This window comes from Macrobrachium rosenbergii, chromosome 51 (genome assembly GCF_040412425.1).
Source record: "Macrobrachium rosenbergii isolate ZJJX-2024 chromosome 51, ASM4041242v1, whole genome shotgun sequence".
NCBI classification, from domain to species: Eukaryota; Metazoa; Arthropoda; class Malacostraca; order Decapoda; family Palaemonidae; genus Macrobrachium; species Macrobrachium rosenbergii.
This window is the reverse complement of record NC_089791.1, coordinates 45,866,321-45,878,440: the sequence shown is the minus strand read 5'-3', so window position 1 is coordinate 45,878,440 and position 12,120 is coordinate 45,866,321. Positions and strand designations below refer to the sequence as shown.

At 35.5% G+C, this 12,120-nt stretch overlaps 1 protein-coding gene across 13 annotated transcripts in view; it reads left to right on the top strand.

Annotated features, from left to right (window-relative positions):
* LOC136833364 (voltage-dependent calcium channel subunit alpha-2/delta-3-like) overlaps positions 1-12,120 on the top strand; it is a 590,349-nt gene that overhangs the window by 522,229 nt on the left and 56,000 nt on the right. For 10 of the 13 annotated variants that reach the window (XM_067095399.1, XM_067095401.1, XM_067095406.1 and 7 more), the window contains 3 exons: positions 8,077-8,112; positions 8,320-8,355; positions 9,012-9,029. The exons of 2 other annotated variants lie outside the window; for them this stretch is intronic. In XM_067095399.1, the coding sequence (XP_066951500.1) occupies positions 8,077-8,112; positions 8,320-8,355; positions 9,012-9,029 (90 nt within the window). The remainder of the gene's footprint in view (positions 1-8,076; positions 8,113-8,319; positions 8,356-9,011; positions 9,030-12,120) is intronic. One more of the 13 variants, XM_067095412.1, reaches the window with a different exon arrangement.

The window sequence follows — 12,120 nt, the reverse complement described above, 5'->3', positions numbered from 1 at the left end:
AATTTTTCAGACTGTAGCAGTCATATCCCTGTCTAAACTTGGAATCTATATTCCCTCAAGGTCGCTTTGCATGTGTGTGTGTGTGTGTGTGTGTGTATGATATATTGACTTGTTACTAGTCATGTCCTGTTATTGTCCCTCAATCTGTGGTATTAAATTTTCTCATTGCCTGCTACAAATCCCCTAATAAAATTGATGGTCAAAGGCCATATTTGATGATATGTACTGTGTTTCCTTCATTCAATGTACTTTTGTAACAACACTTATATCCAGTAATGTATTAAGGAATAACTACAAAAATTGTGTTGTTAGCCTAGTAAATGTTATTGCTTTTGTGTCATGTGCGTTAATTATGCATATTTTTGTGTACAGTATGTAGTATGTGTTTATTCACATCATTATAGCAGAAAAATTTAATTTCAGTAAAAACCCATCATTAAAAGCCTTTTTTAAATCCATCTTACTTGGGATTTGAACACTATACAAGGCCAAGTGAGAGCAGACTGGTCATTGACTCCATAATTGTTAATACAGTACTTTTTGCTGTAGATGTACTGTATGTTAAATGTCTGGGTCCACTAAACTTGACATATTTAGATATGCTATCCCTGATATTGTCCAATTTTGTTCAAGTCATTGCTTAGTTATCTGAAACTTTTCATTGTTTACAAATTATGTTGGAAGTGTTTCGATTCATATCTGGTATATTATTAATGTGGATGATGTCTTAATGTAAAAGCTATTGTCGTTCCTTTTACTTAAATTGATATGAATTTTAACCACTTTATCTAAAGGATATGCTTATTGTTATAATTGGGTTTAAAGATCACTGAGATACTTTACTTCCAGTCATGCAGGGTTATATTACCATTCATTATAGAGTTCCCTTCATTCAGGTTCCACTGTGACTTTTAGTTGTAGAAAAGCCTCTAACAGTTAAGAGAGATTGGTAGTTAATCATTTATGTCTCTGCTTGTACTGTGATACAACAGTTGCAGCTTTGTAATATGTGTAATGTTAGAAAATTTAGCTTATGTAATGTGCTTAGGCATAATGCTATCATAATTTTATAAAATACAAATATGTAGAGTAGTTTTCAACCTGCCTTTAGAACAGGATATTTGATGTCCTAACTTTAAAATAGTATTTTAGATTAATTTTCAGTGACTCAAGAGGCACTTAATTTCATTTGTTTTCTAATATGGAGGCGAGCTATTATATGGGGTTAATTCAGCTGTCTCTAAATAAAGTGAAAGGTACTCTGATACCATAAAAACAAAAATAATTTATATTATTGCAAAGTAGTTTAACCTATGAACCAGGTACTGTTTGTCAACTCTTGTATGGCTGAGCTGAATTGGCAAGGCAATAAAAGAAATTGGACAGGTAGACAAAAGATAAAATGAGGAAAATAAAGGGTACTGCAGAAGAGCTGTATCAACCTAAAGATCACTGCAATGGCTTTTGTCTAATACCAAAATTAAGATACCACAATTCCAGTCAGCTTTTAAAGTCCCATTTTCCCCTAGAATTCTTCTATATCAATCATCATTTTTTGAGGTACAGTATACTGTAGTTGTAAAGTATAAAACATTTACTTGAGAGGTTGGAGTGAATTTTGATTGGTTGTTGACCTTTTCGTCCATAAGGATAGATTTGGGTTTCATTATATTCTGTGTTATTACTAATCAAGGACTTTAGTCTTTGAATATCACCTGTCTTCTTAGCTATAGGTGGTTAATGTTTACACAGATAGATTTTAGACAGTCCACACATTTCAACTATAAAATATTACTTGTTATAGTTGGTTCATTAGGCTGGTGTCAGTGCATTTTGTAGATATCTTATCCTTGGCACCCTTAAAATGTTATGTACTGCAATGTGAGACACAGAAATGTCCACCTGTAAAAGTAGAAATAGATTTAAACTGAGTAATTGTACTTAACCTCTATCACTCATCAAACATAGCAGCGAGCTTAATTGTGCAGGTTGGTTTAACTTTACTGTGGTTCACATACCCATCATTTCCATCAGCCTAATAAATAATTGGTCTTCATGAATCCTAGAACAAATAAAAAGAGTGGCAGCAATATGAATGTGTGCTGTTGGACCATGAGTTAAAGTTTGGTAGGAATCTCAATTTTCATGTGCCTACCTTGCTGTTAGCAAGTTGCTTCCCAGACTTAGCTGACCTTGACTTTAACTTGCTCCTACAGGGATATAAACCAGTGCCTTTTAAGAAGAGTGTATCTTTTGTGCTTAGCTGAATGGTTGAATGAACGTTGTTGCAAGGTTAACCTTAAGTTGTTGCAGTGAGATAGTGTGGGTTCAGAGAAGATACCCAACAAGAACCCCTTCACTTGATCTTTCAGCCCTGACTAGCTAACTGCTGCTGCTGTCATCTCTTTCAAAAGAATGTAGCTGAGTGGAAATTTCTTTGTTTTTTCCACTTTTTTTTTGTCTGTACAGTACTTGCTTTGTTCTTTCTTTGGTGTCTCCTCTGCTATGTTTTTCTCTGTTATGGTAAAGTCTGTGTCCATTCTTTCCCATGTGAGAGATGTACAGATCGGGCTTCTCTTCCAACCGAGTCCATGGCTCACCTAACATGTATAGTTTCTAGACACCATGAAAAGTTGGTCAAAGTTGTTCTCCCTGCTATCTTCTAAATGAGCCTACCTCCTAGTTCGTTCTTTTAGAGTTCTGGTCATTGGACAGCAAGTGTGCTTTTTGATAAGAAGGTTCCTCTTCACCCCCTTCTCCTATGTCAAATTCGTGTGTAATAGTTCGCAGATTGGTTCCTCTTATTTGTTTCCTAAAAATTGTGTGGGCACTGCTGTTGAACGAAAAAGAGAGGATTCTAGGACCTTGGTCCTAAACTGAGCTGTGTTGTTTTAGCATTTGGACAAACTCTCTGGTCCTAGATCATGAATTCCATCAAGACACTCTTCCTCCAGTACCACAAGGAAACCTCTACTAAAAGCCAAAACAAACCACTCCGGTTGTAGTCGTCTTTAAGAAGACTGACAATTCTTTCCTTTCGGCTTCCCATCTCATCCCTACTGGGAAGAGGGATTGGTAATCCCACCCCCCCCTCCTGCTACAAGTAGGCAGGCTGCCTTTTTTTTAGGCCTAAGCCAAATGGCAGCAATATGGGGTAGAACCTTGGATGGTGTCTGTGTTACAGGATGGTTACGGGATGCCATTCAAGGGTGGTTGTCCTCTCTCAAACAGTCCCACTCCATTTCCCTCTGTGCATTCCATTCCCAGAAAGGTCTCACCCAGACGTACCAAGTAAAGGCCTAGTGGAGATAGTAGACCAATCATTTTCAGGCCTCTGCAGCTGGTTGTTTCTCATGGAGAATGTGACCAGAGGATGGAGACTAGTAACCCACCTTTCCTTCTTGGATGAGTTGTTCATCAAGCTCCATTCAAAATGGAAACCCTACATTCTGTGTTAGCTTGTCAGAGAGGTAGCCCTTCAGGGTGCATATTTTCAGATCCCCATCCATCACAGTTCTTGAAAATTTCTCTGCTTTATCTGGTGAGGGATTGTCTTCCAGTTCAAAGGACTTTGTTTTAAACCTACAGCTCCTATGGTTCACTCTTGTTCTTAAACCTCACATCCTTAGGTTCCACCAATCAGTTCACTCCCCTTGACTTATGGGTAGAGGTTATCCAGTATATCCTTGGAGAGAGGTCGTTCTTACAGGGCTGAGCGAGGGATGTCAGGATTATTCTGTAGATCATCAGCCAACATCAATCAGGGAAAGTAGACCACATTCTGTGATTGGTATTATAGAAGGGTACCTCTCCACTCAGAGCCTCTGTTCAGTTGATAGCAGACTTTATCATTCAGCCTTGTCACAAGCATTTAAACTGAAGGGGCTGGATCTTTTCACTTTGGTGGAATTGTTTATGTTTATCAGACATTCTGAACAGTCTTGCCCTCATCCACTGGAACAGAATGTCTCTCTGGTTCTGCAGTCTCAGTAAAGAACCTTTTGAGTCAATATCATATGCTTCAGGCCACAATGAACTTTGAAGACTTTCTCTTTTGGCCTTAGCCTCAGCAAAGAAAGTAGGGGAACTACATGGCATTTCTTGTTTTGTCCAGCACTCAGAACCCTTCCATGTCTGATCACAGATTTGAGACATTTTCAGTTCCTTCTTTCCAAGATTTCATTGGTGGCAACACAAATAAAATGCTTCTTTGCATGGTCTGAGCTATCAAGTACTACTTAAAGAGAGGACCCATGCATTCACACCAGTATGCAGGAGGCTTCTCATTAGTACTTGCAAATGCACAAATGAGGTTTCTATGAACACTATCTCCTTCTGGCATCCTTCCTTCCCTTTCCTTTTGGAAGAGTAGCTAGGTCAAAGTACATGCTGAACATCAGTAAGGTATTGGTGAGTTTATAATGAGCAACCAGCTCTGTTAAGCATAGAATGTGTCTGCTTCTGTTACCTCCCTACACAAGGGGGAAGGTAACATGATAGAGCCAACTCTGAACCATTACTTTTGCATTAACTTCTGGAATCTTGCTTTTCATATCTTGTTACATAATAATAGTCAGGGTGTTCTGCCTGCTGACATCCCACTTTTATGAAGAGTGAAGTGGTGTTGTGGAAATTTTCTCCCTTTTGTGGTAGTCCCTATTTGCCCAGAGCTTTACTTCTCAGGTCTACTTTTCACCAGACTTGTAAATGTTTTTGTGTAAATAATGTTCCTTGTGAACCCTTATTCCAAGGACATCTTCCTGGAAGTGGAATGTCTTATTCAGCTACTTTTTGGATACCACTCACCTAAGAAGGTCAGTTTGTATCACTGTAGGAATACATACCAGATTTCTCAGAGTAATTTGTATTTTTCTTAGGCATACAAACCAAAGCCTTTTAAGATATATCCCACCTCTTCCATCTCGTTTGGTCCTCCATACAAAAGATCAACTGAAAGGGTCCTTGCTGAGCATCTTCTGTGAACCCAAGCATCTCATTGCGCCACCATACTTTTAACCTTGTAACTACATTCATTCAGGTGTTCAGTTATGCATGAAAGATGTTCTCCACTTGAAAGGCTTTGGTTTATATACCTAGGAAAATACAAATTACTTGAAACAATTTCTTAGCCGTAAGTAGATGACACAAAAAGTGAGGTTCTTGCCTCACTGGAATCCATGGTCCATAGGCACCCATGTTCAGTATTGCCAGTCATTTTCAGTAATCTTTGTCTCTAGCCTCAGGAATGGAGTACCTAGGATTCATGAAGACTACATAATGGATAAGATAAATGATGGTTTTAGTATATAAAAAAAAGGAATCCAGTTTTATAAAATATTCAATTATTGTGCTGCTGTGATTTTTTTTAGTGTCATCTTTTGTGGGATGTGTGTATGTAGATTTTTCAAGTCCAAACAAACTCTCAGCATTAGGTTACACATTTTTCATTGAGTGCTCACAAATTTAACCTAAAACTGGAACATTATGTCTACAAAATCAGCATGATCAAATAACTTACTTTTGTTTAGTAGAGTTTGGGGTGGCAGATTATTGAATAAAGATACCGCCATTCAGTTCCCAGTAACGTACAGTATGTTCTTGTCTTGTACTTTTTTAATCTGTTTACATTACGACATGAAGTCATTGCTTACACTGGGGAAAAACTTCAGGTGGTACACCATGGTACCTAATGAGCAAAGTTATTTTGTATATTTAAAGACAGTAAGATCATGAAATACTTTGACAATGTATAAGACAATGAAAATAATATAGAAATAAATTTTCCATAAATTTCATTGTAAAATTTGAAACACCCAACATGGGTACCTAATGAATACGTGAGCAATAAAATCTCTCGTCTTTAAAACAGAAAACATTTTTACTAAACTGAATAGTAACATGAGGATGCAGATCAAAGGAGCCAAAACTTACACAGTATAATCAGCAACAAATTGTTTAGTGTTTCAGAGTTTATATATATTATAAGGCATTCCACACAACTTGAAATCAAGTTAGTGGAAACTTCATTTTAGGAGAGTGGTTGGGAGTATATTCATGAAAGCAGTGAGACCTTACTTTTTCACTTCACGTTACTGTAATTCCTCATTCTGTCCATCCTGGAAACTCCTATCTATCCCCACTACGAAGGCATTCTGTTAGTTTCATCATAAGATTTTCTTGTTATCTTCTAGTATTCATGCCTATGATTATATTTCTATTTCTGCCATTGCAAGATATTTTTGTTCTTAGTCAAATAGTTCTTTTATTGAGCCTATCAAGAGATAGTCTGATGATATAAATTTTGAATTTAGTAATCTTTTTCTCCAAAGGTATTTGACACCTTTGTATGATGCAGTAGGAAATTTACCTGCCTGTTCCCTATCTATCCTATCTGGATTTCATGGAATTTATTAAATGTTACTTCTTTGTGTATCCTTGAGGGAAGCTAAAGTTCTCTTGACAAAACTTCCAAGACATATTCATTTTTTTCTTGTGCCATCCATTTGGTCCTAGTTTTTATAACATTGTAGTTGGTTTTCAGTTACTTCCAGTAATTTTCAAGATTTGCACAATACTTAGAACAAGAGCAGCAAACTTGAAGAGTGGCATCATTTTGTAGTTTTTTGACATTAATTTGTTATACAATTATTGTCAAGTAGTTTAAAGAAACTGATGAGTCACATTCTTTAACTCATAATGCATGCCAAATGAATTTATTTTTTAATGAAAGATTAGAATTAGTCCATGGTAAAGTTAAAGAAATTGGACAGCTAAGTAGGAAGAGGTTTAAGGGAACAGTTGAGTGTAAAAAGCAGAGAGCATTGTAGCTTGGGGCCAGAGGGAATTTGAAAAGAACCTTTAGTACTGTCTATAGCATGGTGCACATGACACAATTAAAGCTGTATCTCCTAGGAGAATCTGGTTTTACTACCTGTTAGAATCATTACTTATGAATACTTTAGGTCCTTGTGGAAAGGGTCATTAAATAAGCAGCATCACTAAATTGTGTTGTTGTCTGCAGTCTTATAAAACAGCTATATTGTGTAACATTCCAGCATGACACTTTTATAGATAGGAAATTAAACTGGTGTATTTTGCATTATAATGAATCAGTAGCTAATTTTTTGTCCAATAATTATGAGTTTTAATGAAAAAATTTGATGCTTTCAACAGATTACAAATTTGCATTCAATAATCATCCAGTCTCATTGAATTCATGTTAGGTGGCAGTGCCATTTATTGTGCTGGTTATTTAAGGGAACTTTGGTGCTGGTGACGTTGACAAAATGCAGTCTTTGTGATTCAAGTCGTGTAGATCATTTCATCAATGAAAATCATTGCCAAATTACATTAGTAAAGAAAATGAAAAGGGTTTGAAGCCCTGAATCTATAAACCATCTAGTGTATCTATAATTTTTTGGAAGTACTGTAATTTTTACACTTAAATGTTTTGCAGCAAAGCATTTGACAAATTTTAACTTTTATAGGATTTTTTGTGAGCAAAGTCATAGGGGTCACATTTGTTGCAGCATTTTAGATTATACGTAACAGCTTTTATATGAAGTTATTTTTTATGTAAAATTGTTCACGTGACTAAAATTGCTAATACATTGGGTTGAGTATGTTAAAGTTAGTTTAGCATTGTAATTCTTTCCAGTAAATTTGATTTAGAAACATATTAGGGCTTTTGACAGTTGCTTGTTAGTGTGTTTTAAGCATTTTAGACGACATGCTTTTACAGATGTTTGTTACTCATATTTATGAAGTCTGTATCATTATATCAACTTAATTACAGTAAAAGACTCACGTATATATTCAAAGGTAAATGAATGCTGCTTTATGTGGATGATTTCTGTCTCTCTTTCCTCCTCTGTATGTATCTCTGTCTTTCTCTCGCTCTTTCTTGTGAGGCAAGTGGATAGAACAGACTAAAGGGCGTTCATTATCCCGTTCCTTATTCACCATAGAAGAAAGCCACTTTGAGTTAATGACAACAGTAGCAATACACTGAAATATGCTTGCGATGGACTCAAAGCTGATTCTCTCATTTCATGCCATTTACATATCTGGTGTTAGACACCGACCACCACTGAAGACATAAAGGTAGAGCAGGTAATAAACACTTAATCAATGATATTACTTTTTATCATTACCTGGCCATTTGCATGTTGGTGAAACATAAATGACAATATTATTAACTGGAGCAAAAATTTAAGAACAAAAGAAATCTGTTCAGTGTTATGCTTACAGTGAAATATGCTTGTGGTAGACTCAAAAATCATTTTTTCCATTTCATGCCATTAACATATCTGGTATTAGACTCCGACTCCCTCTGAAGACAAAAAGTCAGAAAAGGTAATACACAATTTATAAAAAATATTCCTTTTCTAAAATATTCGACCACTTGCGTGATGGCGAACATAACTGATGCTAAGATTGACTGGAGCAAATATGCAAGAAAAAAATCTGCCCCAATTGAATGCCTTAAACTCGCCCTCCATCATTTCTTCACCAAGATTAGTCACCGAATATTCTTTGATTTGATGTGATCATTTTACATCCACTGATGTTTTGGCTGTTAGACCCTTCCTTCCTGCAAGTAGAATCATACTAGAATATGCAAGCTGTCACCCTTTTTTACTTAACTGTATTTTTGTGTACCACCCTGTATTCCAAAGTAGCCCATGAGGAGTCCCTTTACTGGTAGCAACCTGTTTCAGTCAAGCTGGCTGCTTGATTGCTAGTTACCTTTTTTCAAGGGTTTTAAAAATACCTGAAAATCATTTAGTAAATAAAGGAACTGTTGCTTCTTGACATTTTATTTACTCGTGCATTGTTGCTACTCACATGTTCAATTAATAGTCTTGCAAAACCTAACATTATATCTTGTCTGATATCTGTTGCACACATGACAGTGAAATCTCTAAACATCATTCATATTATCATTGTTTTCTTGGTTTGTTTCTTAATTTCCTTTAGAAACGTTCTGATGTTGTCTTTTTAATTTTCAGCTGGAGTTTCCAATAGAGGTAATTTGTTCAGTTCTTTCTTTTCTTTTAGTGCTCTTTGAATGACATGACCTTCGTATTTTTTCTGTTCTTGCATAAGTTCTTTACAGGTATACTTGCTTTTCTTATAGTTCTTTGTACAGGAATTTGTTTTTCTTCCTTGCTGTAGTGTTTTCCAGCTTAGGGGATATATGCTGGTTCATAGTGATAGATGCTTGCTGGCAAATCTTGATACTTGCTTTTGCACTTACTCATATATGCTGGAGTGACTCTTGGTATGTGTCCCAAGTCGTGCTTGCAAATTCAAGGACAAGTCAGATTATTCCCAAGTATGCTACTCTTTGGGAATGTAGAAAACATCCAGTTTTGTTTTAGGGGGTTCAGTACTGTAAATTTGTTAGCCTTTGCACATAATGCTTGTGCTCATATTCATTTGCTGGTCACTAGACATTATGACGCCAATGTATATTTTAAGCATTCTCCATTTAACAATGTTGCACTGCAAAGAATTAAATTTGTGTTGTTTCTTATGAACTGCATTCTTCATGGTTTAGTAGGCTGAACATTATTCTTGGCTTTAACTGTACTTTGCCCTCCTTATTTCTTGCTAGACTTTTTTTATCCTGTTGCATATAACATTATTCTAAAATTTGCATAGTCCTATGTAAATTGTCTTTCTTTTAAATCCAGCATCAACTATTTACATGAAGTAAGAGTAAAAGTGACTAAGCACTGTTTCTTTAGGAACCCTAATTTTTCTTACCAGTCTAAACATTCCCTTCAATCTCTTGCTGTAATTGTAGACAGAGGCAAGAGCTGTATAGTTACCCATTATGTAGTGTACGTTTATTTTGTCTGAATAGTTACAAACTTTACAAATGTTCTTGGGTTTCCTTTGACTTGCCTTTTAGTCTAGTCATGAGTTACTTTTAATAATTTGTGATTTCATATAGACGGATGATGATGACGGAACTCTGATCTTACAGAAATTTCAAGCATTTAATAACAAAATTGGTAAGTGATGACATCAAATATTAGTATTTGATAAAAACCATTTTACTTTGTAGCAGAAAGATATAATTATCTGATTTTACCTCAGATGTTAATTGTTATTCGTAGTTTAGTCTCCATTCAGTGACCTGTAAAGGCAGTGTTTTAGCATTTATCTTTGATAGCAGTTTAATTATTATTAAAAATGCTCTACTACATGAAGATACTTATGCAGCCTCAGAGAGAAAGCTTGTCTGTGTTCAGTGCTATCTATTTCTATGACAAATGATAGCAATACAGTACAGATATAAGTGTATTTGAAGCTTTGTGAAGCACATTTTTAATACTACCGACTCTTATCTATCCACAAAACTAGATGTCATCCAATCTCCTGTCACAGAAAACAAAAAGAATTATCCAAGAAATTTAATTTAGCTCTCACAGCAGATACTTGAAAATATTTAACTGTGCCATTAATCCTTGTTGTATTCATAGGGTAGGAGTTTTGTAGCTTCCTTATTGTGGCTTCGTTTTATGCTTCAGTACGTGGTCTTCAGAATCTTAAGAAGTCTCTAGTTGATTTCCTGATAAAACAAAATGGGAATGGATGGTTTCTTTGTGTGATGCTGTACATTTATGGCAATGGTATCATAACTATTAGGTTTTGATGGCACCTTTCTTCCCTATGTGAGCCATAAATTGTTTCATAAATGGTTGTAGAATAGAAACTACAAATTTCCCTTTTATCATACAATTGAGATACAGTATATGCCTACCTTCTAGGTTGTTGGTTGAGTTCATAGGATCAATGTTTTAAAATGTTATTTGTATGTATACAGCATATACATATATAAAAATTTTACATTATAAAGGGCAAAGAATACTCCTGAACCAGTAAAGGTATTGGATGTAGTCACAGTGTTATAGAACCTCTTCACTTTCAGAAAGATAAGATGATTCCTTGACACCTTTCCATCACCTGAGAAAGAGATCTACCATAGACAAAAACTTTCTACACTGTAACACCCAGAAGGTAGAACCTTAATCTGTTTGCTGGTTACATTTGATACTCTGATCTAGTTGCATCACACATAGGAGACCTTAAATGTAATAATCGTCCCCATTGTAGCAAGATTTTAGTTGTCTGCTACATTTGCAAGGATAAGTACAGCAGCATAATTAAGAGATGTGACAGTGCTGGTTAAGGCAATCCATTTTATCTTCAGTAGTAGGAGGTACAAGTGATAGGACCTACTATCACTTCGAGCTGACTGGTGAAAGGTTCATTCATCCTTCAGATGCTGTTACTATTGTAGTGCATTTGCATTACATGACTATCAGAACTGTGTGTTCCACTAAAGCCTGCTTAATTACCAGTTTGCTTGAGTCTCTTCAGAGAAATTGAATTCTTAGTTCATTAAGGTTCCTGAAAGTTACTTTTTAGTGTGCACAATATATGTTAAACTGTGACACCAAATAAATGAATTGGCAGATGATCCAGGATTGTTTCGCAGATGTCAGTCATAGGGAAAGAGGCTTCTTTGATAAGCTTTCTCAAGAAGATAAACACAATGGTTGCTGGCTTTGAAGTTGTGCAAGTCTTTTGAAGCCTTCTTTGCAACTTTGTGGCCCCTTCTAGCCTTGTTCCACGTAAAACATTGTTCCACTAGAATGCTTTTTTTAATTTTAGATAACAACGATAAAAAGTATGTAAAATGATGATTGGTTATTGAAACTGTCGAGATGGAAATGTAGTCTGTACAATAAAGGTTACATTTATCCTGTACATGTAAATACTATTTTAACTGTTGTGTAGGTACTAGTCTTCCAGTTTACCCTTCTTCAGAAGTTAACTCTAGGAAATGTTCTTCAAAACTAATCTAGATTTAAAACAGTAATAAAGTCTTTATTTGCTTTAAAAGAAACGAAAACATCTCTTATTTCCCAAATTTATACAGTATGTATATTCAGTTTTGTAAACTGAAATAAATATGCTCTTCAAATAATCCTCCAAAGCAATATGCAATTGCTAATTCAAGTTAGAAATGTAAAAATTTAGAGGGTCTTTAGAAGATTTTTGCCTGTGGTATTTTTTAACCATGGCAGGGTGCTGCGGGATCCA